Source organism: Setaria italica, chromosome VI (assembly GCF_000263155.2).
Source record: "Setaria italica strain Yugu1 chromosome VI, Setaria_italica_v2.0, whole genome shotgun sequence".
Taxonomy (NCBI): Eukaryota; Viridiplantae; Streptophyta; class Magnoliopsida; order Poales; family Poaceae; genus Setaria; species Setaria italica.
This window is the reverse complement of record NC_028455.1, coordinates 9,022,390-9,047,360: the sequence shown is the minus strand read 5'-3', so window position 1 is coordinate 9,047,360 and position 24,971 is coordinate 9,022,390. Positions and strand designations below refer to the sequence as shown.

At 43.4% G+C, this 24,971-nt stretch overlaps 1 protein-coding gene across 4 annotated transcripts; it reads right to left on the bottom strand.

The window, feature by feature from the left end:
• Positions 1–17,353: 17,353 nt before the first annotated feature.
• LOC101773561 (protein RFT1 homolog) lies at positions 17,354–24,716 on the bottom strand. Of its 4 annotated transcripts, XR_215384.2 has the most exons (17): positions 24,387–24,716; positions 23,617–23,698; positions 22,904–23,168; positions 22,694–22,779; positions 22,028–22,122; positions 21,270–21,418; positions 20,211–20,362; positions 19,902–20,020; positions 19,642–19,805; positions 19,476–19,547; positions 19,184–19,255; positions 18,858–18,995; positions 18,328–18,483; positions 18,179–18,231; positions 17,921–18,093; positions 17,569–17,838; positions 17,354–17,526 (listed from the first exon to the last, which is right to left on the bottom strand). XR_215384.2 is itself a non-coding variant. In XM_004973008.2 (16 exons), exons 3-16 carry the CDS (start codon positions 23,007–23,009, stop codon positions 17,769–17,771), a joined length of 1,605 nt encoding a protein of 534 aa, XP_004973065.1. In that variant the 5' UTR covers positions 23,010–23,168; positions 23,617–23,698; positions 24,387–24,716; the 3' UTR covers positions 17,360–17,768. The 4 variants fall into 4 exon arrangements, 3 of the variants coding, with proteins under 3 accessions (XP_004973065.1, XP_022683117.1, XP_022683118.1); XM_004973008.2 differs by having other exon boundaries at positions 17,360–17,838; XM_022827382.1 differs by lacking the exons at positions 22,904–23,168; positions 23,617–23,698; positions 24,387–24,716 and adding an exon at positions 22,454–22,620 and having other exon boundaries at positions 17,360–17,838.
• Positions 24,717–24,971: the final 255 nt, after the last annotated feature.

Here is a 24,971-nt window from a genome sequence, read left to right as displayed (position 1 = left end):
CCCCCCCCGGCCCCCGGATCTTCCGCCGCCGCTCGCCCCGGCCACCTGGATCCGCCTCCCGCCCGTCCCCTCCTCCGGGATCGGCCGGCGCCGGGGCCTGAAGAGAAGAGGAGAGGATGGTGGCGGCGGCGGCGGCGGCGGCGGCGCAGTGGCGGTGCGTGATTTTTTTTTTATTTTTTCAATAAATGTTCGCCGAGTGTTTTCTGGGCACTCGGCAAAGGCTTTGCCGAGTGCCCGACACAAGACACTCGGCGAACTAGTGTTTGCCGACTCTATTTTTGCCGTGTGCCGTTTGCCGAGTGTTACACTCGGCAAACGGTTCGCCGAGGGTATTCTGCCCTTCGCCGAGTGCCCCTGGCACTCGGCAATTTGACTGTGTCCCGTAGTGGACAGGGCATTTGGCAAACACTGTATACTTATAATGACACGACTTGTTCGGTGGACCTTCTCCATCCCTGCAGTCAATGCATAGTCGTCGGGCGTCAGGTTGCATGCAGATGCACTTGCAGGTTGATATTGATATGATTGCTATTAGATTGACATAGTAGTATCTAATTTGTTCAGTTTCATCACTCACGGTGAACTTTATATGGTGTTGGGAATGCACTAACCATAATTTTATTGCACCTTTTATCTAGTGTAAATTTCATTTTCTATTCTTTTCCACTATCTCGGATCTAAGGAACTAGCAGGTGTACCAGTCGAAACCAACTGATGGCACATACAAAATAATAATCTCAGCAGTGTCTCGGAGTGGGTCAATCCAACACCATGTTCACTAACATGTGTTCATATTATTAATCTGATATATCTATATCTATGATCCATGAAAAGTGATCATCAATTAATACATGTGCTAGTCTGTGTGTCATTATTGTCCCACATAAGGATATAGACTAGGGATAATTTAGAATAACATGATAATCAACAAAGAGTTCTACGAACAAGCCACATACTTAATAATCAGTGTAAATGATAGTTACTCAAGGAACAAATAACACTTTATTCAATAGTACATAAATACAGTTATGATACAAATCTCCCACACACACTAGGATCACTGATGTAAATACCTAATACTCATAGATTTGGTGTGCGCTTCATGGTTTGGTTGTGGAAGAGGCTTCCTCAATGGATCACCAACATTCAAGCCCGTGGGCACCTTGCAAATCCTCATATCACCTCGATCAATGATCTCATGGATGAGGTGATAGCACTACAATATATGTTTGGACTTTTGGTGTGATCTAGGCTTCTTTGCTTGTGCAATGGCTCCGCTATTATCACAATAGAGATCCACTGGACTGGACGCACAACACCCAACTTAGAAATAAATTTTCTGATACAAACAGATTCCTTTGCATCTTCAGAAGCTGCAATATACTCCACCTCCATCGTCGAATCAGCTACCGCTTGCTTGGAAGTTTTCCAGCTTACTTACTGCCCCTCCATTGAGGCAGAACACAAAACAGGAGTGCTATTTGGAATCCTCCTTGTACGTTTGGAAGCTAGCATCGGTGTAACGTGTTACAACAAGCTCTCCTTCACCTACAAATACTAGGAACCCATCCTTAGTTCTTCTAAAGTACTTAAAGATACCCTTTACAACTATCCAATGAGTCTCACCATAATTTTATTGATACATGCTCATAACACTTAGAGCATAGGAGATATCAGCCCGCGTGCATAGTATGGCATACATGATTGATCCAATAGCTGAAGCATAAGGAATCACTCTCATCCTTTCTTGTTCATCAGGCATCAAGAACAATTTCGCATTCTAAGCGAGAACATCTGAATTGGAGACATGTATCTGCTGCATCTGTACAATCTTCGAGTAGCAGAACAAATTAGCACCCACTGACCCACGTTGCGAGTTATCAGACTTCTAATGCAATCTACTTCTAAGGCCCCGTTTTCTTCCACTGACTTATTTTTAGCACCCGTCACATCAAATGTTTAGATACTAATTAGGAGTATTAAACATAGATTATTTACAAAACCCATTACATAAGACGAATCTAAACGGCGAGACGAATCTATTAAGCCTAATTAGTCCATGATTTGACAATGTGTTGCTACAGTAAACATTTGCTAATGATGGATTAATTAGGCATAATTAGGCTTAATAGATTCGTCTTATGTAATGGGTTTTGTAAATAGTCTACATTTAATACTCCTAATTAGTATCTAAACATTCGATGCGACATGTGCTAAAAATAAGTCAGTGGAAGAAAACGCCCCCTAAGAAGACTCAAAGGTGTAACCTCAGTTGGTTTTGCTATTTGACAGGGCAGAAAGACACTGAGGCCTAGCCACCTGTCTTTTGAACTACACACTGATTGTTCCACAATGTCACAGCAAAGCAGGATTTAGAAAGAGCGATCCGTTGCAGGACAACCGCCAACTAATCAATTCAGAACAAGTTTCTGCAAGTGCTAACAGGCAACAGCCATGCCAAATTTTGTTTGACATGAAAGCAAACATCTATATAGGAAATATGCAAGAAACAACACTGTGGTCGAACAGTCCACGATTCAACCCAACTGATACTTCACGTCAGGACCCTGCACAGACTCTCCTCCTTCCCGTGTCGACTTAGGTGTGTCTGTTAGGTTGACCAACCAAGGATTTCAGTGTCAGCGCCGAATCTGCCCGCAAGGGCACCTTTCTCAGCAATCACAAGTGATTTCTCTTTGACAAAGCTTTGCAGTTTCTTGCTACCAATATCCAGGCGCTCTTGGTCTACAGCAATAGTAAAATGAAACAAGCAATTGTTAGTCGCTGTGTTGTCTCAAGGAACTAGTCAAATATTGACCAAACTAACATAAGTTTCCTTATGCCTAAAGGGGAAATAATTGCTTAAAAAAATTTCTAGGAATTTAACAGAACTGAAGGCAAAACATTTCAAGGGCCCAAATGAGTCCAAGAAGATTTTGGATGCTAGAAGATAGCAGTGGTGACAAAAGAAAAGAACAAGCCTTGGCACACACTTCTTCACCCCCAAGCTTGTCTAAAAATAACATGCACCAAAAAATAATATGCAGGAGTAACCACCCAAGCATGATCCTCTAGATTTCAAATCGACAAATAGAGGCTTGCTCCACATATGTATTGAACTTTCATCATTAGTAATTTCAAATGCATTTGATTGTTATAGACCAAGATTCTGGAGGGTACCTTTTTCCAAAACAGTATGCGCCACATGAAATGGAACACGGGCAAAAATATCTGATCCAGGAAACATTAGCCAGGTGTGTTCTTTGGGGTCATGATCTCCACAAGTAGGGCATATCTCCTTTATCAGCTGCTTGCCAGAGCTTCCTTCCATTTCTTTCATTAAGACCTCAAAGGGAGATGGTACACTGGTTTTGGTTGTCCTGGCTTGTTTACGGAGGGCTGTCACTGTTGCCATTTCTCACCTTGTCATTTTCCACCAACTGATATCACAGAGAACAACGAAACACAAGCAATCAATCGTGACACTTATCTATTTAAAATTCAAGCCAATAACACACACAGACCTGATGCCTTGCCAGAAGAACTTGCTCTGCACCAGTCTCAATGTCAACCAGATTCTCTTGAAGCTGCTTCATGTTGGGATCCATCATGGGGCTGAAAAATAATGTCAAAGGTATCAGTAAATTTCTTAAGAAGAACATGGCATCCTCATATTAGACACTAGTATCTTAAAGGGGCATACACAAATACACAATCTTCACTTCTTCATAGTCTCAATTCTAGCTATCCTTCTTCTATGATAGAAGGTACATAATTCTGTAAACCTGAGATAGTTCGTGCTTGTACGAAAGTAACATTAAGGTGAGGTGCATACTAGCATTAAAATTATCTATACTACAGTACATTGACCACATTGCTCCTAGCTGGTGTGATAACACACCTCAGGTCAATACATAATTTTCTAGCTACTTCAATTTTAAATTTGAAGGCTCGAATGGTATACCAAATAAATTAGAGAACTTTAGCATACACAGCTTAAATTTGAAGCCTCGAATGGTATACCAAATAAATTAGAGAACTTTGACATACATAGCTTAAATTAGAGAAGGTGCTGGGCAAGGGCCGACATGAGGTTGCTAGTCCCTAACCCAAGGATTCCCGCACAGCACCTGCTCATATGACTTGATACATGAGATCCAAATCCAAAATTTCACAATCCCAGTGATTTCAAAAATTGATGTAAGTGAATTATCGAGTAAGTGAAATTATCGAGTTCTACAGCAGTGGTGGACTCAGCTTTTTGTTAAGACTAGGGCCAAAATTCAGCAGCCAAAAGTACCGCTACAGAGTAATAGCGAGTGTATTATAAAGGTCCATTCCGATGGCCGAATCTGACCTGAAAACATACATAGTTTTCATATTGTTACAATTTAAGCATGTAGTCGTTTAGAAATGACATTTCATCCAAAAAGTAATATAATTTGAGCCTGAAATCAAGTAATATGTTTTCTTTTATATGGAGCTAAGTTTTGAGCAGAAAGGTAGGTATTGGGGTATCTAAACACACTTGTTTTTTGTTTACACAAAGTTAGATGAAATCACAACTGCGCATGTCAAATTAGAAGACTACAAAATTATCGGAAGCCTCTGAAACACTCGGGTGTTGTATAAACACTCCCTTAGTTTTCGTTTCCGCAAGGATGGTTACGTCTAGAAAGTGATTTAGAATCCTACGACGTTCAGTTAGTATTAGGTGTTGTTGAGCACATACACAGTTATCCACCCAGGCTTTGATGTGGGTACCTACTTCCTTTTTTTTCATGTCAATGCCAAAGTTTTTAGCCTCACTTTTAGTAGAAAGTAAAAAAACAAGGATAAATTTTTTTTTGCAATTAAAAAGGGGTTGAACACTTTTCTCCTTCTGGTCGAGCGCCGGCGGTGCCTGCGTCTGCCTGCCTCCTCCCAGCCGACGCAGCGGTGCGCGAGGTAGGACTGTAGTAGGAGAGGAGCGAATAGAGGAGGAGCAGAGCCGGCGCGTAGGCAGCAGCTGAGGAGCGAGGGCCAGGAGGGCGAGTCGCGACTCGCGAACAGAGGAGGCGAGGACGAGCAGTGGGTCATTTGCGCTGCTGCTTTGCTCTAGTTGATGGGCCTGGGCCTCTTGCTTTTAGGTTGAAATTAAGGGGGCGTTTGGATGTCAGAGGTTAAACTTTAGCCCGTCGCATCACACGTTCTGATGCTAATTAGGAGGACTAAATATGAGTTAATTATAAAACTAATAGCAGAACCCCTAGGGCTAAATCGCGAGACGAATCTATTAAGCCTAATTAATCCATCATTAGCGAATGGTTACTGTAGCACTACATTGTCAAATCATGAACTAATTAGGCTTAATAGATTCGTCTCGCGATTTAGCCTAGGAGTTATGCAATTAGTTTTGTAATTAGACTATATTTAATACTCCTAATTAGTGTCCAAACATCTGATGTGGCAGGAGCTAAAATTTAGCCTCTCCGGGTGGACTTCACTGGACCACAACTAGGACCACAGCCCGGGTGGCCTTAGGCGCAGGTCCGCCCTAACAGCACAATTGATGTAACCAAAGAAAATTATAAGCCATCTGGTTGAGTTGGACTATTCAACATATACGCTTTCCTCAATTGATCTCTAACTAATCTGCTATTTGCCTGCTGAGCCATTCTCAGGACTAAAATCAAATGCATTGGATGCTTAAGTTGTTGAGTCATGCTATCAATAGTTGCCTGGAGCACAACTTCTATTTCTTAAAAAAAATATGTACTCAAATCTACAGATAAATTACCAATACAACTTCTATTTCTTAAAAAAAATATGTACTCAAATCCACAGATAAATTACCAATACAACTTCTATTTCTTAAAAAAAATATGTACTCAAATCCACAGATAAATTACCAATAGATGAACTGCTAATTACAACTTCAAAGCTGCAAATTTGCCTCCTCTCTACTACAGAGAATCAGTTTTGTTTGTACCTGTGGGGATCTGACTCTTCAACCTGAGGGCTCAAAGCGCACTCGGGCCTAAGGAGGCACGTCCCTACTGCCTGGAACTCGCCACCCGCTGCGCGCGGCAAGCCCGTGCCCGGTGCCCGCCGCCTGCCAAGGTGCCCGGCCACCGCCATTGTCGCAGCGCTAATGCCTGATGCTAATGGTCATGTTGTTTTTCCATAATGTTGGTCCTCTGCATCACAAATTCAGAATCCATGATGCAGTTTTTCTGTGATGGACTCAAAGTTGTAAGTAGATGTTTTATTTAATTATTACGAAAATAATACCATTATTTGGTGGAAAGTGAGGTATGGTATTATCCTTCCTTAGTAATGTCGTACATGCAGATACACTGTTTTTGCCACACACATGGAGAGCTTGTCAGAACTTGCAATGATGTATCCAAATGTGAATATCCTCCATTTCGAAGTCGGCTTGAGAAATGATCGCTTGGATTTCAAGGTCTGTACCCAACACTGATTATTTCAGGAATTTGTTAGATTGATCTCTTTCCCGATTGGCCCAAAGGCCAATCAGGACCTTGATCTGCGCCCTGATCGGGGGCGCTCACCCTATCAATAGGTGGTGGGCCCCTGTCGCGCTGCGCTATATAAACAGGGTGGGGGGACCCAGCTCGGCTCACGAGGTTCGCCGCAGCCAGCCGCCCCCACCGACACACCTACCGATCTAGGTTGCGCAGTAGCGGCGGGAAGCGCCACCGCCACCTCACCGGCGACCGGACTACACTGCGCGTCGCTGCCTTGCGCAGACTACACCAACCGAACCCGCGATGGCCAGCAGCTCTGCTGCTCCCACCCCTAGGGGTGAAGGTACCCCTATACTCTCCCTCTCACACTCGGCATTCACCAGGATCACCTAGTCCCTCATGTCTCTCTCTCGAACCCGACTAGATGTGCCCTAGAGATCCTAGGCTAGGTCCTAACAATGGTATCAGACACCTCCTAGAAGCTATTCTAGATCGGGAAAAGCAGTAGATCGAGAAAAGAATGACGATCGAAAAAGACACAGGAAAAAGAAACCCTAACCCTAACCCTAGATCTAAAGAAAAGAGGGACGCCGGGAGACTAACCTGTCGTCGCCTTCACCGCCGCACGTCCACCGACGGCGAGCGGCAAAGGCCGGCCGAGCCTCGGGCTCGCCGGAGAACACGTCCACCCGAACCACCGGCGCAACCGCTCGGGGCTCGGGGGAGGGCGCAAAAGCACCACCACAGGACCGCTCGACGGCGGCGCGCCCAACCGTCGGGGTGGACGCGCTCGCCGGCGAGGGGACCCGCGGTGGCGCCGACCCTTTTCTTCTCCATCTGGATCTCGAACCTTCGGGTTTTTGGAGGGAGGAAAAGGGGAGGCTAGCAAAAGAGGGGAGGAGGGGGGCTGCCGCGGCCGTGCGCCGGCGGGGCCATCCCTCCACCGCCACTGCCGGCCATCGCCGGGCGCGGGAGAGAGAGCCCCGCCGCCGCCGCCGCCGCCGCGGCGAGAGCGCGCGGAGGAAAAGAGGAAAGTGGCTAGGGTTCTGGGGAGCCGGCGTTCCGCCGGTTTTTGTTTCGCCGTGAATAGCGCCTGGCCGTCGGATCTGATCGGGCGGTCGGGATTGTCCGGGCCAGATACGGCCCAGGCGGGATGCGGCGGCAGGCCGCTTTCGCGGCCCAGGCCCAGGTTGCGGCCTGCGGGCGCGCGCAGCGCGGAGGCCGGTGCCGAGCTGGTTTAGCGGGCCGCCTTCGTGGGCCGCGTTTGGCAGGCCGCCGGCGTCGGGCGAGTGGGCCGCGCGCGGGAACGGGCTGTGGGCCGTTTTCGCGCGTGGGCCGTTTTACGGGTTTTGCACAGTAACTTCTGTTTTTTTTGGTTTTTTCTTTTTCCAGAAGCATTTAATTGATGTTTTTGCATAGTTTAGTCTCTAATCTAATTTGAACCAACGGGATAATTAGTATTAGAGATTAATAAAGTTTTGTACAGTGTCTTGCTTCTGAAAATAGATTTATTTCACAGTTTCCGCTGCAAAAGTCATTTTTATTGCTCCATTTAAATTTAATTTTGAACCAACGGGATAATTAAATTTATGTGAGAGCATGATAAAGTTAATTAGATCATGGTGCTGTTATTTTCTGACCAACGTTGTTAATAACTGTATCATGATTTAAAAAGTTATTTTTGATGCCTTTATTTCTATTTCTGCCCAACGGTGATATAGTTTTAAATTGCATCAACAGTTGTATGTTTTATTTTTTGACCAACGTTGGAAATAAATCATGCAATTATCGTTATGATCTCACTTATGGATTGTGAATTTCAGGATCATTCAACTTAATGGCGTGTCTCAAAGAGATACCCATTCTCAAAGGCAACAACTACACAGAATGGAGGAAGAAGATTGAGTTCTCCTTCGTTTGTGGAGAAGTTGACTGGGTGCTGACCACACCGCAGCCACAAGCTCCACAGAAGCCAGTGAGGGCTGATGGTGATGATGATGCTGCATGGCAGCAAAAGGAAAGGGACTATGCTCCACTGGAGTTGGCATACACCCTTGAAAACAAACAGTGGACCACTGCCAACAAGAAATGTATGGCTTTGGTAAAGAATACGATTGAGCCTGCCATTTTGGGCTCGATCGCAGAGTGTGACTCCGTTTCAGAGTACCTCGACAAGATAATGAATCAGTTCACTGGTTCCTCAAAGATATATGCTACCCAGCTGTTCAAGCAGCTGGCCACAGAGAGGTACAATGGCGGAGGGACTGGCATAAGAGACCACATCATGAGGATGTATAACTTGGCAGCACAGCTGAAGCCTATGGATCTTGAGCTCAAGCCTGGGCACATTATGCATTTGGTTTTTGCTTCTCTGCCTAAAGAGTTTGACACTTTTGTTGTCAATTACAACATGCAGCCAGAACAGTGGGACATGGAGAAAATGATCGCCATGTGCGTGCAGGAAGAGGACAGACTTAGATCCTCACATGGTGGCTCATTGCACTATGTGAAGGATAACAGGAAAAAGATTGCTAACCCATCTTTCAAGGCACGTGGAAAAGCTCCTATGCAGCAGAATCACCAAAAGCTTCTCCCAGTAGACAAAGACCAATGTCTACATTGCAAGAAAAAGGGGCACTTCAAGAAAGACTGCCCCGACTGATTAAAGTCAATAATGGCAAAAAGAGGTGAGAATACTATTTCTAATGTAAATGAATCCTTGTATACACAGTATTCGAAATCTACTTGGTGGATTGACTCAGGTGCAACTGTTCATGTTGCAAATTCTTTACAGGGATTCCATTCGACGAGGACTACGCAAAGAAGCGAAAGATGCGTTGAAGTCGCAAATGGAGTCCAAGCAGAAGTTGAAGCTGTTGGCGATGTCTCTTTAGAGCTAGTTGATGGTTTCATGCTTGTACTTAAAGATGTGCTTTATGTTCCCTCATTACACAGAAACTTAATAAGTATTTCACGTTTGGACCATGATGGTTATGAATGTCATTTTGATAATGGAAAGTGTGCCATTTGGTTCGATAATGCATGTGTTGGTGTTGCCATCCTTCACAATGAGTTGTATTTATTATCATTACGTGAAAAAGTTAATTCTGTGTGTGATGTGAATATGAATGTATCCTCGTTAGAGAAAGAAACAAAGAAAAGAAAGAGAACTCATGAAATATCGTCGAAATTATGGCACTGTCGTTTAGGCCATATTTCGAGGGGGAGAATAGAAAGATTAGTTAAGAATGAAATTCTTCCTCAATTAGAGTTCTCAGACTTAGAACAATGCGTTGATTGCATTAAAGGAAAATTTGTAAAGCAAATTAAAAAAGGCACTAAACGTAGCACAGGAATTTTAGAGATAATCCACACTGATATTTGTGGACCTTTTCCTGTGAAAAGTGTGGATGGCTATGACTTGTTCATAACATTCACAGATGATTACTCCCGTTACAGTTATATTTATCCTATCAAAGAAAGATCAGAAGCGTTGGATAAATTTAAGATGTTTAAAGCTGAAGTTGAAAATCAGCATAACAAAAGAATCAAAATAGTAAGATCCGACCGTGGGGGGGAGTACTATGGTCGGCATACCCCATTTGGCCAAGTTCCTGGACCCTTTGCAAGGTTCTTGCAGGAAAATGGCATAGTAGCCCAGTATTCAATGCCGGGCGAACCTCAGCAAAATGGAGTAGCTGAAAGGCGTAACCGTACACTGATGGATATGGTGCGCAGCATGATGAGCTATTCCACCTTACCATTGGGACTGTGGATGGAGGCGCTGAAGACCGCCATTCACATTCTTAATAGAGTACCAAGCAAGTCGGTGCCCAAAACACCGTACGAACTATGGACAGGAAGAGTACCCTCACTAAACCACTTATGTGTGTGGGGAAGCCCAGCTGAGGCCAAAGTGTTTAACCCAAACATCGGGAAACTAGATCCCAAAACAGTAAGTTGCCACTTCATCGGCTACCCGGAAAAATCAAAGGGTTTTCGTTTCTACTGTCTAGACAGATTCACAAAGTTTGTAGAAACGAGACAGGCGATTTTCTTAGAGGATGAAATGGTGAGGGGGAGCATGATAGCTCGAGAAATTGATCTTGAGGAGAAGCGGGTGTGTGCACCTAATCCGATGATTCAGGAACCATGCTTCTCACTACCTATTATTCCCGCACCGATAGTTCCTGAGGTCGTGGTGCAAGCACCTGCTACAATCCCTGATATTGTGGTGCAGGCACCTACTGTGATTCCACCCGTGGAAACGATGAGTGAAGTTTTGGAACCTGTCCTTCAGGAGCCAACTGAACCCATCGTTGCACACGAGGAAGAGTTGCAGCAGCCACCTCAGAATAGTGTGCCACAAGCAGAGACACAGAATATGCCTGAAAGTGAGGGGCCTAGAAGGTCTCAAAGGGTCAGAAAATCAGCCATCCCTGATTGTTATAAAGTTTATAACACAGAAGAAGTTCATATAGAAGGTGATCCCACTTCATATGAAGAAGCCATGAAAAGTGTTCACTCATCAAAGTGGCTAGAGGCCATGGAAGATGAGATGAAATCGATGAGTTCCAACAATGTTTGGGAACTTGAGGAGATTCCTAAAGGAGCCAAAACAGTAGGCTGTAAATGGGTCTACAAGACTAAACGTGACTCCAAAGGGAACATAGAAAGGTATAAGGCGAGACTTGTGGCAAAAGGTTTTACACAAAGAGAAGGAATAGATTATAATGAGACTTTTTCTCCTGTCTCATGTAAAGACTCCTTCAGAATCATAATGGCACTAGTTGCGCATTTTGATTTAGAGTTACATCAGATGGATGTAAAGACGGCATTTCTAAATGGGGATTTGGAAGAAAATGTCTACATGAAACAACCAAAGGGTTTTGTCATGGAAGACAAAGAGCATATGGGATGTCATCTAAAGAAATCCATTTACGGATTAAAGCAAGCCTCTAGACAGTGGTATCTAAAGTTTAATGATATAATAAAGAAATTTGGGTTTCAAGAGAATATAGAGGACAATTGTGTCTATGCAAAGTTCAAAAATGGGAAATACATTTTCCTAATCCTGTATGTGGATGATATTTTGCTTGCAAGCAGTGATATCAATCTACTGCAAGAGACAAAGAAGTTCTTGTCCTCAAACTTCGATATGAAGGATCTTGGTGAAGCAACATATGTTTTGGGCATAGAAATTCACCGAGATAGACTGAATGGGGTTCTAGGGTTATCGCAAAAGGCATATTTAGAAAAGGTTCTAAAGAAGTACAATATGCATGCGAGTAAAGCCACACCTGCTCCTATAGTCAAGGGCGACAGTTTTGGGAATTTTCAATGTCCCAGGAACCAGTACGAGATCGATCAAATGAAAGCGGTTCCATATGCTTCAGCTGTCGGAAGCTTACAGTATGCCCAAGTGTGCACTCGCCCTGACTTAGCTTTTGTCACCGGGGTTCTCGGTAGATATCAAAGTAATCCAGGTATAGAACACTGGAAAATGGTAAAGAAGGCGTTGCGCTACGCACAAGGCACAAAAGAACTCATGCTTACATATAAGAGATCTGATTCCCTAGAGATAAAAGGGTATTCAGATGCAGACTTTGCGGGAGACAAAGATGATAGAAAATCCACGTCTGGATACGTATTCACTCTCGCAGGAGGAGCTATCTCATGGAGAAGCTCGAAACAGAAAGTAACTGCGTCATCAACGATGCATGCAGAATTCATAGCATGTCATGAGGCCACGGGGCAGGCAATGTGGCTAAAGAAATTCATACCCGGATTGAGAGTGGTTGACTGTATTCACAGACCACTAAAAATGTACTGCGACAATGAACCAGCAGTATTCTACGCTCACAACAACAAATCAAGCAATGCTTCCAAAGCCATTGAGATAAAGTTTTACGTTGTGAAAGACAGAATCCAGGATCACACTATAAGTCTCGAGCATATAAGAACAAAAGATATGCTTGCGGATCCGCTTACGAAAGGCTTACCTCCCAATGTGTTCAGGGAACACTTAGCCGGCATGGGTTTAAGGGAAAGCCTATGATTCCTGGATTGAATAAGGCCCAAAAGAAACAGAATTGTTTCAAAATAGAGAGGTGTGTTGTAGCTGTTGATTCTATCGGCAATCAAGCTGTGACGATGAAACATGCTCTACATATTAATCTATGATGAAACGAATAAAAGTGAAAAGTGCAAAGCTAAAAGTAAATGATGAGATCAAGGGGGAGAATGTTAGATTGATCTCTTTCCCGATTGGCCCAAAGGCCAATCAGGACCTTGATCTGCGCCCTGATCGGGGGCGCTCACCCTATCAATGGGTGGTGGGCCCCTGTCGCGCTGCGCTATATAAACAGGGTGGGGGGACCCGGCTTGGCTCACGAGGTTCGCCGCAGCCAGCCGCCCCCACCGACACACCTACCGATCTAGGTTGCGCAGTAGCGGCGGGAAGCGCCACCGCCACCTCACCGGCGACCGGACTACACTGCGCGTCGCTGCCTTGCGCAGACTACACCAACCGAACCCGCGATGGCCAGCAGCTCTGCTGCTCCCACCCCTAGGGGTGAAGGTACCCCTATACTCTCCCTCTCACACTCGGCATTCACCAAGATCACCTAGTCCCTCATGTCTCTCTCGAACCCGACTAGATGTGCCCTAGAGATCCTAGGCTAGGTCCTAACAGAATTTTGTTGTTCATGGCTGTAACATTAACACTGTATCAACCATTGCATCAGTTCCGCCTGAAGGATGGTGTCAGAGAGGTACCACACTATGAGCTTCTGCTGGCCAGGGTGGCCGGTCTCCCTGTTTTAGTGATTGACACCGCGACGAGCATCACTTCACAGATCACAGAGCAGGTAACCTGGTACCTACTTATTCCTATAACAAGGCTACGGCATCATCTTTTGGGGTTATGCTATTGCTATTATAGGATGTAGCCAACTGCTCAAAATCAATACTTCACCCTATGTGTCATATTTCTATGGCACCCATTTCCATCTCACATTTGCACAAAATTTACCAATATTGCCTGTTTCCTTCACCTGGGGGGTGGTGATCTCTGGACTCCTATTGACCTGGTAAATTTTTTGTATTTGCCCTTTTGCAGGAAATGACAAGGATGGATGCCAACTGCGAGGAGTTCCAGTCTTTTCCGATGGCGTACCAGGTCGCGCAGCGGCTTGTATGCCTGAAGTACTCGAACCAAGGCGACGACTACATCCGTGAATCGCTGCGAAATCTCAAGGAGGGCTATGCTGTAGACCGGCTAACATGAGAAAGAGGATGTTCTCTGCAAGAATTGGACTGGTATGGGCTCAGGCCCTTATATATGTCACAACGACATGTTAGTATGGTATAGTAATAATTTTATCTGTTGCACTTTCCAGTTTCCACGCCAACTCCTAGTCATCAAAGGCGCATCATTTGTAAAATCTCGCGTAACAAGTAGAGCATGTAAATCTCTAGAACAAAGCAATTGTATCTGATCCCAGCCACAGAACGTTTACAAAAGAATCACTGCAAAATATGAAACACCAAACGAACGAGATTATATCTGTCGATACATATTTGCATATTTGCACAAACAATGCTCGCATTGTCTTCTGCCCATAACACAGCACGTAGCACCTGAGAGTTGACACAATGTTCATGAACTAATCCAAATAAAAACATAGACTGTCCATGAATGAAACAGCGGCAGCTAGTATCCCTGACAGCCTGGCAAGTCCATCTCCGGCAAGAGGCTGCGGATGAGGCGCACGCTCTTGCCCGCCGTGGTCGGCCTAGGCGCAGTGGCGGCGACGGAGGCGCACGAGCTGGGGGCGCCGGACGGAGGCAGGGACGACGCCGGAGTCGTCGGCGACGGCGAGGGCTCGATCGTCCTGAAGTGGCCGCGCGCGACGTGGACGTTGGCGTAGGGGTTCCCGGGCGGCCAGTTGCCGTTGAAGACGACCTCGTAGCCTTCCTCCTCTGCTCGATTAACTGATCTTTTTGCTACCATAGAATTGATCGAATTGGATCAGGTAACAGCAATATTGCACAGACGATTAACTGATTGCAGCAACAGCACAAATCGACTTCAGGAAAAAAAAACAAATGCTGATTGCAGCAGCAGCACAAATCGACTTCAGAAAAAAAAAATCTATCACTTCAGTTGATATCAACTCCGTGATATTGCATGATAAATCCCCACCGCCGCCACTTCCCACAATCCCACTGCCTTATGCAAAATGCATCTCATGATAGTCACATTTGAGATACTCAAGAGTCAAGAGATGGCAAGTCTCACTGAATGAATCTCAAAATGCACTTCTCATGGAGTAACAAGCAAGAGGAACACGACAATGGCTCGAATAGATTAAGCGACTAATATTGATTTCAGCGGCAATGTTTACAAAGGATCGTCGACATACTACATATCTGACGCGTCTCTATGAACAAATAGCAAAATATATCTGATTGTAGCCTTGTGGGTCTCCGCACAGTAGTAGCCAACTCTTGAGTCTTGATTGATCTAAAATAGTGACAGCAGTTTGATCTATCGACTGAAGCGGTAACCACTAACTAGTGCTTGGTCAATAGTAGCAGCAGGCAGAAGCTCAGCACATGATAAATCCCCAGCGTACCTCCCACCGCCCAATGCAAAAATGACATAACAATATTTGAGGTGACTATGATCAGCAAGAAGGGGAGAAAATTGACCAAAAAAATTCTGTATATGTTAAAAATGGGATCCATTTGCAAAAGCAAGAAGGGGATGTGTATAATTTGAACAGAGAGAGATCGTGATCACATTGCTATCAGCCAGTGGAATTTACTCTTCTCTGAATCTCAGAATCACACAACTAAAGGCGGATGTGTTTTTATGCGGAAATAGCAAAAACACCATGTTGTTAATTGGGGTACAGTAATTTACTTCAAAAAAAAATGGGGTATAATACCAACAGTTCCACAGCAGTAAGCCAGTAACCAGCTCTTTCCCTTGGCAAGGGCAGAAGTATTGGATCAAATAGCAGAAATATTTGAGAGATGTCTTGCTAACTGAATAATTTCAGATACTTTCAGCAAACTGAGAAAATGACTGATTCCTGACTGCCTGCAGCAGCAGCACGACTCAACTTAGGTGATCAGAAGGAAGTGCTACCGACACCTCCAACTGCCTAGTCGCATGTTTGAGATAATCGGGAAGCAAGAAGAACATAACAAGAGCTCAATCAAATTAACCAGCTAATGATGTCAGCAAGAACGTTTACAAATAATCCTTCGAACATATAGTACATATAAATCATCAGAAGTTAAGAGAATTTACACCAACCATGCTGGGAACTTTGTTGCCCCAATAACGCATGGTCGCTTGAGACTTGAGACACGATCCAAAATCCATGAGCTAATCAAACAAAAACAGAGACTACTCATGAACGAACAGGCAACGCTTCAAACAGAATCGAGCGGCAGCTAGTATCCGTGCAAGGCAGCCTGGGCCTGGCGCTCCATCTCCGGCAAGAGGCTCCGGCGGATGAGTCGCACGGTCTTCCCCACCGTGGTCGGCCTTGTCCCGCCGCGGCGACCACGGTGGCCGTGGTGTCGGAGGCGGACCAGCTGGGGGCGCTGGACGGAGGCAGGGACGGCGACGGAGAGGGCGTGATCATCCTGACGTTGATGGACGGATCGAGCAGAGGAGGAAGGCGAGAGCAGAGGTTTGGTTTGGGGGATTGCGCGGCAGAGGTTTGATTAGCAGATCGGGCCGAAAGACGCGGTTTCTTCCTAGTCCGATCGGAAGGAAGCATAGGATGGAAGGGCCAGTTTCCGTGAGGGAGGAGCAAGCAGAACGAATCGAGGGTCGGATGGGTTCCAGCTGCTGGGCTGGGGGCAAGTAGAACGAATCGAGGCCCCGGATGGATTCTTTGCTGATAGACTAGGCCACCAGCCCATTAGCGTAGGATTTAAGTAGATTGACTCGTAGATCGGGCCAAGCGACGCGGTTTTGGGCGAGCTCGAGAGGGGAGGAGGAAGGAAGTAGGATGGATATGGCCTACTTTCCGTGACAGGGCAAGTTGGTTGAATTGAGGCCGTATGGTTTCCTCCATCTGGCCCATTAATTAGCATTTGATAAACCCATTTTAACTTTTGGGTGAGATTCAAACAAACATCCTCCTTGGTCTATTTGACTTTTCCCCTCCTTTCCCCTCTAGGAAATGAAACAAGATGTCCTTCTCTCAAGACGAACTGAAATTTCTTTTCCTTTTCTCAAAAAAATCGATATAAGCTTGTCCTCGAGCTGAGGAACAACTTCAGTCGACATCTACAGTTCAGGGACAAAGCTTAAGAATTGACACCACAGTCATCGATAGAAGTACGTTCCAAGTCACCTCAAACTAAATGTTGCGGGTCGGTAATCGTGATCTTAAGGTTGAGCGATGGCTCAATGATAATATCCCATCCTTTTTCTCTCGTGCTATCTTTACATGACTATATCACGTGCACTGCAGCTTGAACCAGCGTGACAGCAAATCCATGTCCACGCAATGTGCTTGGACGCCCAACGGTAAACGGTCCACCTAGCAAACACGCTTGATGAACCATTTCTTTTCTTTGCTCGAAGCAAGAGAGCTGCCCGACTACCCGTTCCGTCGTTGCAGTAAGCAGTAAACATCAGCCAACAGCCATTGGTACAAAACCTATGCAAACGCTGAAACCAGAACAAAAACAACAAGAACAACCAGAACGGTAGAAGAAAATGAATAAAACGGGTCCAATTGTGAATTGTAAGCAATTGACGCGCCACAGGACCGTGAAAGAGACGACCCATGTCAGTGCGTGGCCGACAACAGGTGCCCTACAGAAGCAGCACCAAAGAGTCCTTCGGCTCCTGCTGAGATCCAGATCACTAATTACTTGGACCGAAATGTGCAAAACGAGTTACAATAATTATCACAGGTAAGTTACAGCGAGCGCACATATATTTCTGCGTTCCCTCAAACCTGTTTGAGCCGTCTGGTTGACTATATTACAAACTTTCTTTCCTAGCAAAAGAATAGACCTAACTGATTTAAAGAAAAGATTTCCTAGCAAAAGAATAGACCTAACTGATTTAAAGAAAAGATAAAGATATGTTGCCTATCTAACCCACTGACTAATCCTCCTCTGTTTTCTATAAATCAAACTGCTGAATACGCACCATCGACTTACACAACCACCACTATACTACAGTTCTCTTTATGTCAAGACAATCTGCGTGTATGAAACGTGCTGCGTGCGTCTTATGGGAAGAGCAGTATAAAATTATTGACTTTTGTCATGATGATTCAGTGTTCCAAAGATCTGCCTCAAGAACTGCTTCTCGCCACGGTATCTGTTCAAACAGGGCACGTTGGAATGATTATCACAGGTAAAATAGAGCGAACGATATAGTTCTGTGCTGATACGGTGCTTACATCTCAAATGACGAGATGCTCAGGCACATGATGCCAATTGCTATGTGAATGGGAACGGTCTGCTTAAACCGTGTTCTGTTCAAGAACACCCTCTCAGAGAAAACTGTGGTTAGAGCAGAAATGAGTAAAATGCCCCATCCTGCTGGCACGCAGCGCCGGAAGGAGAATGAGCCCTGGAAACAATGTCATCTGGTATTAACTTCTGTTAAAGAAGAGAACGTAGAGAGATCGCAATATGAAATATGACCAATACTATACCTTGAAATAGTTTTTGATAAACATTGCAGAATATGTGATTCGTAGCAACATATCTTTACATACAGTCAAGGCCCAAATGAAGTTGATCAAGGAAAAATGCATTCAAGAAAAATTAGAATGCTATACTGTTGTCATTAGTCAAAGGATACTGATGCAATTAGCAGCAATTAACCCAAGAGCTCCAGCAGATTTAATCAGAACAACATTCAGAATTATGTAAATCACCGAGAAAAGAAGCAGCATATCATTTGACTGCTTAAGTTGGTTTTCATTTGCAACAGCATGAAGAAAAGCTTCAGATGTGCCTGAAAGCACAGATGAACATAATCAGCATATTTCATCTGCTCTGGAACCATGAACTAGCATTCCATGATAATTTATGATAAGATCACCCGGTCCTCAACTATATAAATGCATATAATAAACTAAGTTACACATTCGTAATCGCATTTATGTAACCCAGTAATAGCTATCATATCGAGCAGGACCAACTAGGTCATTAAACTGTTGTCTATCTAATGTGCTATATGCATTAAAACTAAGACACGATTCAACATAAGTAAAGGCAACTATCAACTGTAGGACGGTGAAAAAAAGAAATATACAATCACTAATTAACTTTATGAAATATATAATATAAACATGAAATAATCATAAAGTGGATGTAATGAATACAAACCATTCATTGCTAAGCTGATGATATAAAAACAATAGTAACGAAGAATAACGGGGGCTTCTCTATCACTGTGTCTGTCCCCATAGAGTAGTTTTAGAAGGGTATATGAATAACTTGGACCAAATGAAATGATCACCAAACCTGCACATTTAGAGAATAAGTTCACTGATTGTGGAGTTCTCAAAGGAAACAAGGACAATGAAGTCGATAACTAAAAGAACATTTTTAAGAAGAACACAAGCAATCCGATTGATTGATTCTTACACAAGGTAAGGGCCGCGAGTAGATTAATGCTGGAAATACAAACATATCAGTGTCAAAATATGTACCTATTAGCATAATAAGCTTTAGAGCCCCAAGCAAAGAACCTTCAAGATTGGATATATTTAGGGGAGTTTCTCCTGTGGATAAAGGTCGTACAGGTAAATATAAAGCAAAAGATATGATAACAGTAGACTCCCAGTAAATTTTGTTTATATCATCCAGATGCTTAGTAGGCAAAACTTTCTATAGGGCCTTCTTCAGATCATAGCCCATTCCAATAATGTGAGTGCAAGGCCAAATGCTAGAGGTAAAATAATAACATAGCTTTCATGAAAATTCAGGAGTACAAGAAAGAACCTGCCAATCGGGCAAATGTAGTATATGAACTCTCCTCAAATGGCAGGAAAACTATCCGAACAACCAGACTACCTGAAAAAAGAAAATAAAATCAATAGATATGTTCAATCCACTACAATACTAGCAAACAAAAGTAAATGAAAAAGAATATTGTGGGCACACGTGCCTAATTTATCCACAAGACCATATGCAGCCTGGTTGTATGGAGTATCAAATGACACAAGGACAAATTTCTCGCCTTCTTGGAGGATCAGTTTCCTGAAAGTCTGGCCTGTAAACAACATGCACATGTGCAATAACTGTTTATCGTAGTCCATCAGGTTCGATAACCTGACAATAATTTAGCATCAATAAGCAAATAGAAGTGTACTTGTGAGAAATCAAACCTAAAGATATAAAAAAATGCAAATACAGATTGAGACTAACCTTAATGGAAGGAGATCAGAAATTTTCATATCAGTAAATATAAGAAAATATGAACAATATCCAAAGAAAATGAAGGCCCCATAGACAACCTGGGACAAAGAAACAAGAACCAGCTTGTGCTGCGAGAAAATAAATTATTATTTTAGTGATGTATTGATCAATGAAAACAATAAGAAAAGAATCATTATTTTTAGAAGATGAGCTTTAAGGTAGTTCAAAATCACATTAAATTTTAACTAAAAAACAAGATTAAATCAGGCAACTAAATACAATAGATATTCAATAAAGTAAATGACTCATGACTATTACCACTTTAATATGTCCTTTTACAAGGATGAAAGTTGTTAAACAACGGAAGAGTGTAGCTGCCGGCTCAGCGTACACTCTTATGTTATAGTACTTCTTTTTCTGGGAAATAATATACAATGGTTCTGCCAGTAACTCCAGAATACAAGCAAATCCTGCCATTTAAAAAAAATATGTCAGCTCTTAACATATGAAAGAAGACAAGGTGTAACAGCATGTAAAGTGAAAGGGCAAGAGGTTTTCATGCACTATCTGTCCTCAAACCTTTTTGAGCTTCATGCATGTTTAATCTTTTTCACATATCAATTCTTGACACTGCAGAAGTCTAAGTACATGGCTAACAATTAGGAGTCAGTATCAGGTTCCCTCTTTTGATCTGTTGAACAAGCAGGAAAACAGGCTGGGGCAACGTTAAACTGCCGGCTCAATGATTTCTACTAACTGAATAAGTGATTCATATCCCCCACAACCTTGATGCATCTTGATGGTAATCGTAAAATGTGCTGGAATCTTTGATGCAAGGCTCTAGGACAGAGATCCGGCCCTTGAGATATATCTAGGGGGAGATGCTTAGCTAAAAATATTTCTTTTTTTCTTTTTGATTTTGAAAGAGAGCTTGGGGTAGACTGGTAGCGTGATTACAACCACAGCCGAGTAGCTCCCTAACACAAATGAGTGTCTGGTCCCTCCAGACTACATGGTGCACCATATGCTTAGCGAAATTAGCAAGTTCATCAGCTACCATATTACACTCTCTTATCATGACACGCTGCAACCTCTGGAAGAAGGCACATCAAAGCCATTATTTCCTTGAAAGAATATCTATCTTCTGCTAGCAAGTGTGCAGAGCTAATAGAATCATCAAACAATTAGATTCTAGATGTTGATTATGCGTTCAGCCTATTAATTTGTCCCAGTTGATACAACTAAGGAACAGGTTCATTGGCATGAGATTTTATTGTCAAAGGAATATCAAAGATCAACTATTATGCTTAGCATGAATATAGAAAAGGTGAACACCAGAGCTTATAAGATAAATTTAGTGCATGCAAGATGACTTACCGATGATCAATATAGCTTTCGCATAGGGGTCAGATAGCTTCAATTTCTTTACACTTAGCACAAATAGGCTACCAATAGAAGTAATTACAATGGCAAATGGAACTACCATCCAAGCTACCTTTAGTACCGCTTCATCAGTCAACACATCACTGTAACATAAAGATAAACTTACCATTTTAGATACTATAAAAAAAGACGATTTAATGAGTAGTGAAGATTAGAATATAACTAGGGATTTTTTGGTTGGATCCTATTTAAAGTATGATGTCAGTATCCCTTTTAACACAATCCACTTTTCTCCATTTACCATTCTCTGAAACTTCTAAAATGACAGAGGGCTCAATTTCTATGATTGCTTTATCTAGTCTCCGTTTTTCTTCACTCCTAAATAACACTAACAAACAAGAGATTCATTTCTCTCATAAATAACACTAACAAACAAGAAAATTATTCATTTGAGCTTTCTTTTTCATACTCTCCATCCAGATTACAAACAGAGTGCAAATGTTTCACATAAGAAATAGAAAAGGCATCATATCAAATAGGAGTAACAATCTGATGTCCATACCAATTTGTCCATACTATGTATTGCGTTAGTATTAAGTGGTTGTGACAAGTGAAACATCTTGAAGCATAATTACCGTACTGTTGCTTAATCACAATAAATAGGCATGCCACACAGTTGAACATAAATAGATGAGCCTCACAATTGGGCCTAAATCGATTCATGAACTCCATATATAGATTCATCTTAATACCTCTGGGAATCATTACGCAAGCATGCACGCCGAAACCCCTCCCGGCTTAAAAATAAGATGCAGTTCATGAATAGAGGAAGCTGCAATGCGAATGCCTGCCAAAACAACAAGTAAATAAGTGAATATTTGTATTAGGTAATATAAATAACAGAAGCATCCATGAATATAGAAAAGCTATTGGTTGAGTAATGAGTATGTTGCCATGACATTCTAGGTGTTTTGAATCATTGTTATTCTTGGTAACTCCATGAAGAAAACAGCATAGCTTACCTTAAACCGCCCAAGCAAATCATGATAATGTCTAACCATTTTGAAATTTTAACAGACCCCACACAGTCACCATGAGGACAGAACTACAATGTATCAACTCCTGAACTAGATCATCAACAAAATCCAAAGAATCTACGTTTGAGAATAAAACGCTACCTCTACCCAGCCACAAAGGGGGCCTGAAATTCAGACAGCGCGTGCACAAAATTCTAAGGTCCACATGAGAACTAACACCGTGGGTTGAAACCTGAAGACGAAATTCCACTATCAAACTGTAAAAATAACTTCACATCACGAGGATCCCCAAACGCAAGCGCTGCTTCCTGAGGCAACGGAAATCATAACCCTATTACAGTGGGTATAAAAGGACGAACAGAGCAGAGGAGAGATCCATACCGACACCGCGCCGTCATCTGCGCCGAGCTGGCGCACAAACCAGATGTTGAACACGAATGGAATAACCCTTGAGAGGAACTGCGCAGCTGACACAAACATAACCGAGCATTAGATCCCCAAATCCCAGCATCCACACTAGTCAGTAACCACCCGGATACTGATCGAGAAAAGCGGAGCAGAGGGGGCATGCATGGCCCGAGGCGCACTCACCAAAATTGTACTTGAAGACGCCCATCACGGCGGCTCCGGCCGCCGCCGCAGGGGGCGCCGCGGCGGCGGGGACCCCTGCTCCAGCAAGAAGCGCCGCATCATCCATCCCACCGGCTTCTCGGCAGTTGCAGAGGGGAGTGCCCTGCGCCTGGCCCCCCGGTGCTTGCAGTTGTACCTCAAATCCTGATCTGGTCAGAGGCACTATGGCTGCAACTTGATTTTCAGTATGACTTGTTCTTGATCTGGTCGTAGCACCTAGCAAGCCCTGTTTAGAAAAATAACAACAGAGAACCCTAGTTATAACCAATATTCAGGGAATACTCCAGTTAAATTATAATATATCAAAGCAGCAGCTAGTAGTAGACATCATTCTTAATATTTTTATTTGGCCACATTGTTCAGGAAGATGTTGTTTAAGAAAAAATGGACCTAGCCTTGTAGGTTCACTGAATTAAAAAGGCACATTAAACGACAAGTGATAAACATGACAGATGCTTGGAGAGCCATTCAGAAATTTGACATATGCAACATGTCAAAACATGAAAACAGTGTTGGGTCTTAATCTTGCTCTTGCAAAACATGTCTGAATGAATAAGCAAAACAATTATCCTTATCTCTAGCTCTCATGCATAGTCTCTGCATGCTATCCTTATCTATTTAAAAAAGTGCAACAGTTCACCAACGCACAAGTCATTAGCATACGGCTAACTTACCTTGTTGGCAGTATTGTCAGAAAGTCAATCAATCCCCTCGTACAACCCTTCACCAGATATAGCACAAGTGCTCTGGATGTACCTGTGTTCCAAGGAATAGCTTTATGTTAATACTTAGCATGCGTATATCTGTTAATTCCAAAATCTGGTAGCTCACAGATTCTGTAAAAACACAATTGCTAATAATTAAAATGGTGTCAAACCCTAGGATATAGCATTACATAGGATGTGAACTGCGAAAGCTACATACTACTACCAAGTAGTACCAGGGAACAGAGCATGAATTATAATTAACTAAAATACTTGATTACACAGAGCATGAATTACAGGGAGCATGCTAGAGCGTTCAGTGCTTTCAATAATGCAGAGAGGGCTGCTAATTGCTATGGTGTATTAGTTGGAAAAATAAATTTAGTATGGTGCATTTTCTGAAATGAAGTTACAGATTCAAGAGAACGAGGCCATGAATCAGTGAACCCTGATGCTCTGGAACAACAGGAACATAACAAAGACAAAAGCTCACAACGAGGAGTAGCAACATTCATGTTTCCAAGCTGTGCTGAAGCTTGAAGCATTTCAAGACACAAGATCTAAAACATAACGATCTTCCATTCTTGAAAATCAAGATCGACATGCTAACTACAAGACCTCTCATCATTTCAAGATAAGAAATAGATGAATAAAGATGCTAACTAGACCTCTCATCACGACCATGAGCAGCACAAACCCTAGACAATCTGAGTCTGAGATGAGGAAAGGGTAAAACTCACAAATCCAAGAAGGTGGAGGCGCCGTGGTGGATCCGGATTGGAGAGGAGGCAGCCGAGGGGGTGGTGTTGTATATCCGGATTGCAGAGGAGGCAAACGAGAGGAACCGGGGACGGCGGCGGCGGCTCCTGGACAGGGATGGGGACGTGAAGGGGCAGCAGCGCCTGGACGGGGACGGGGACGGGGACGAGGACGCGGAGGAGAGGCGGCGCTTGGTCGGAGTGGACGACACGGCGCAGGTCTACTCCGTCGCGGTGACGGGGATCGAGCCGGCGGCGCTCAGCTTCCCGTGGCCGCTCGAGGTGTACGGCTTCGTCGCGATGCGGGATAACTTTGCCTCGTTTGTTTCACCCCCAACTCCCAACTTTGGCACTATGTAAAAAGAAGATTCCCCGTCACATCAAACTTGCGGTATATGCATGGAGTACTAAATGTAGATGAAATTAAAAACTAATTGCACAGTTTTGTTGTACTTTGCGAGACGAATCTTTTAAGCCTAATTAGTCAATGTTAGGACAATAATTCACAAATACAAACGAAACGCTACAGTGTACTATAGTGCCGGAACAGTAATTTTGGCACTCCCA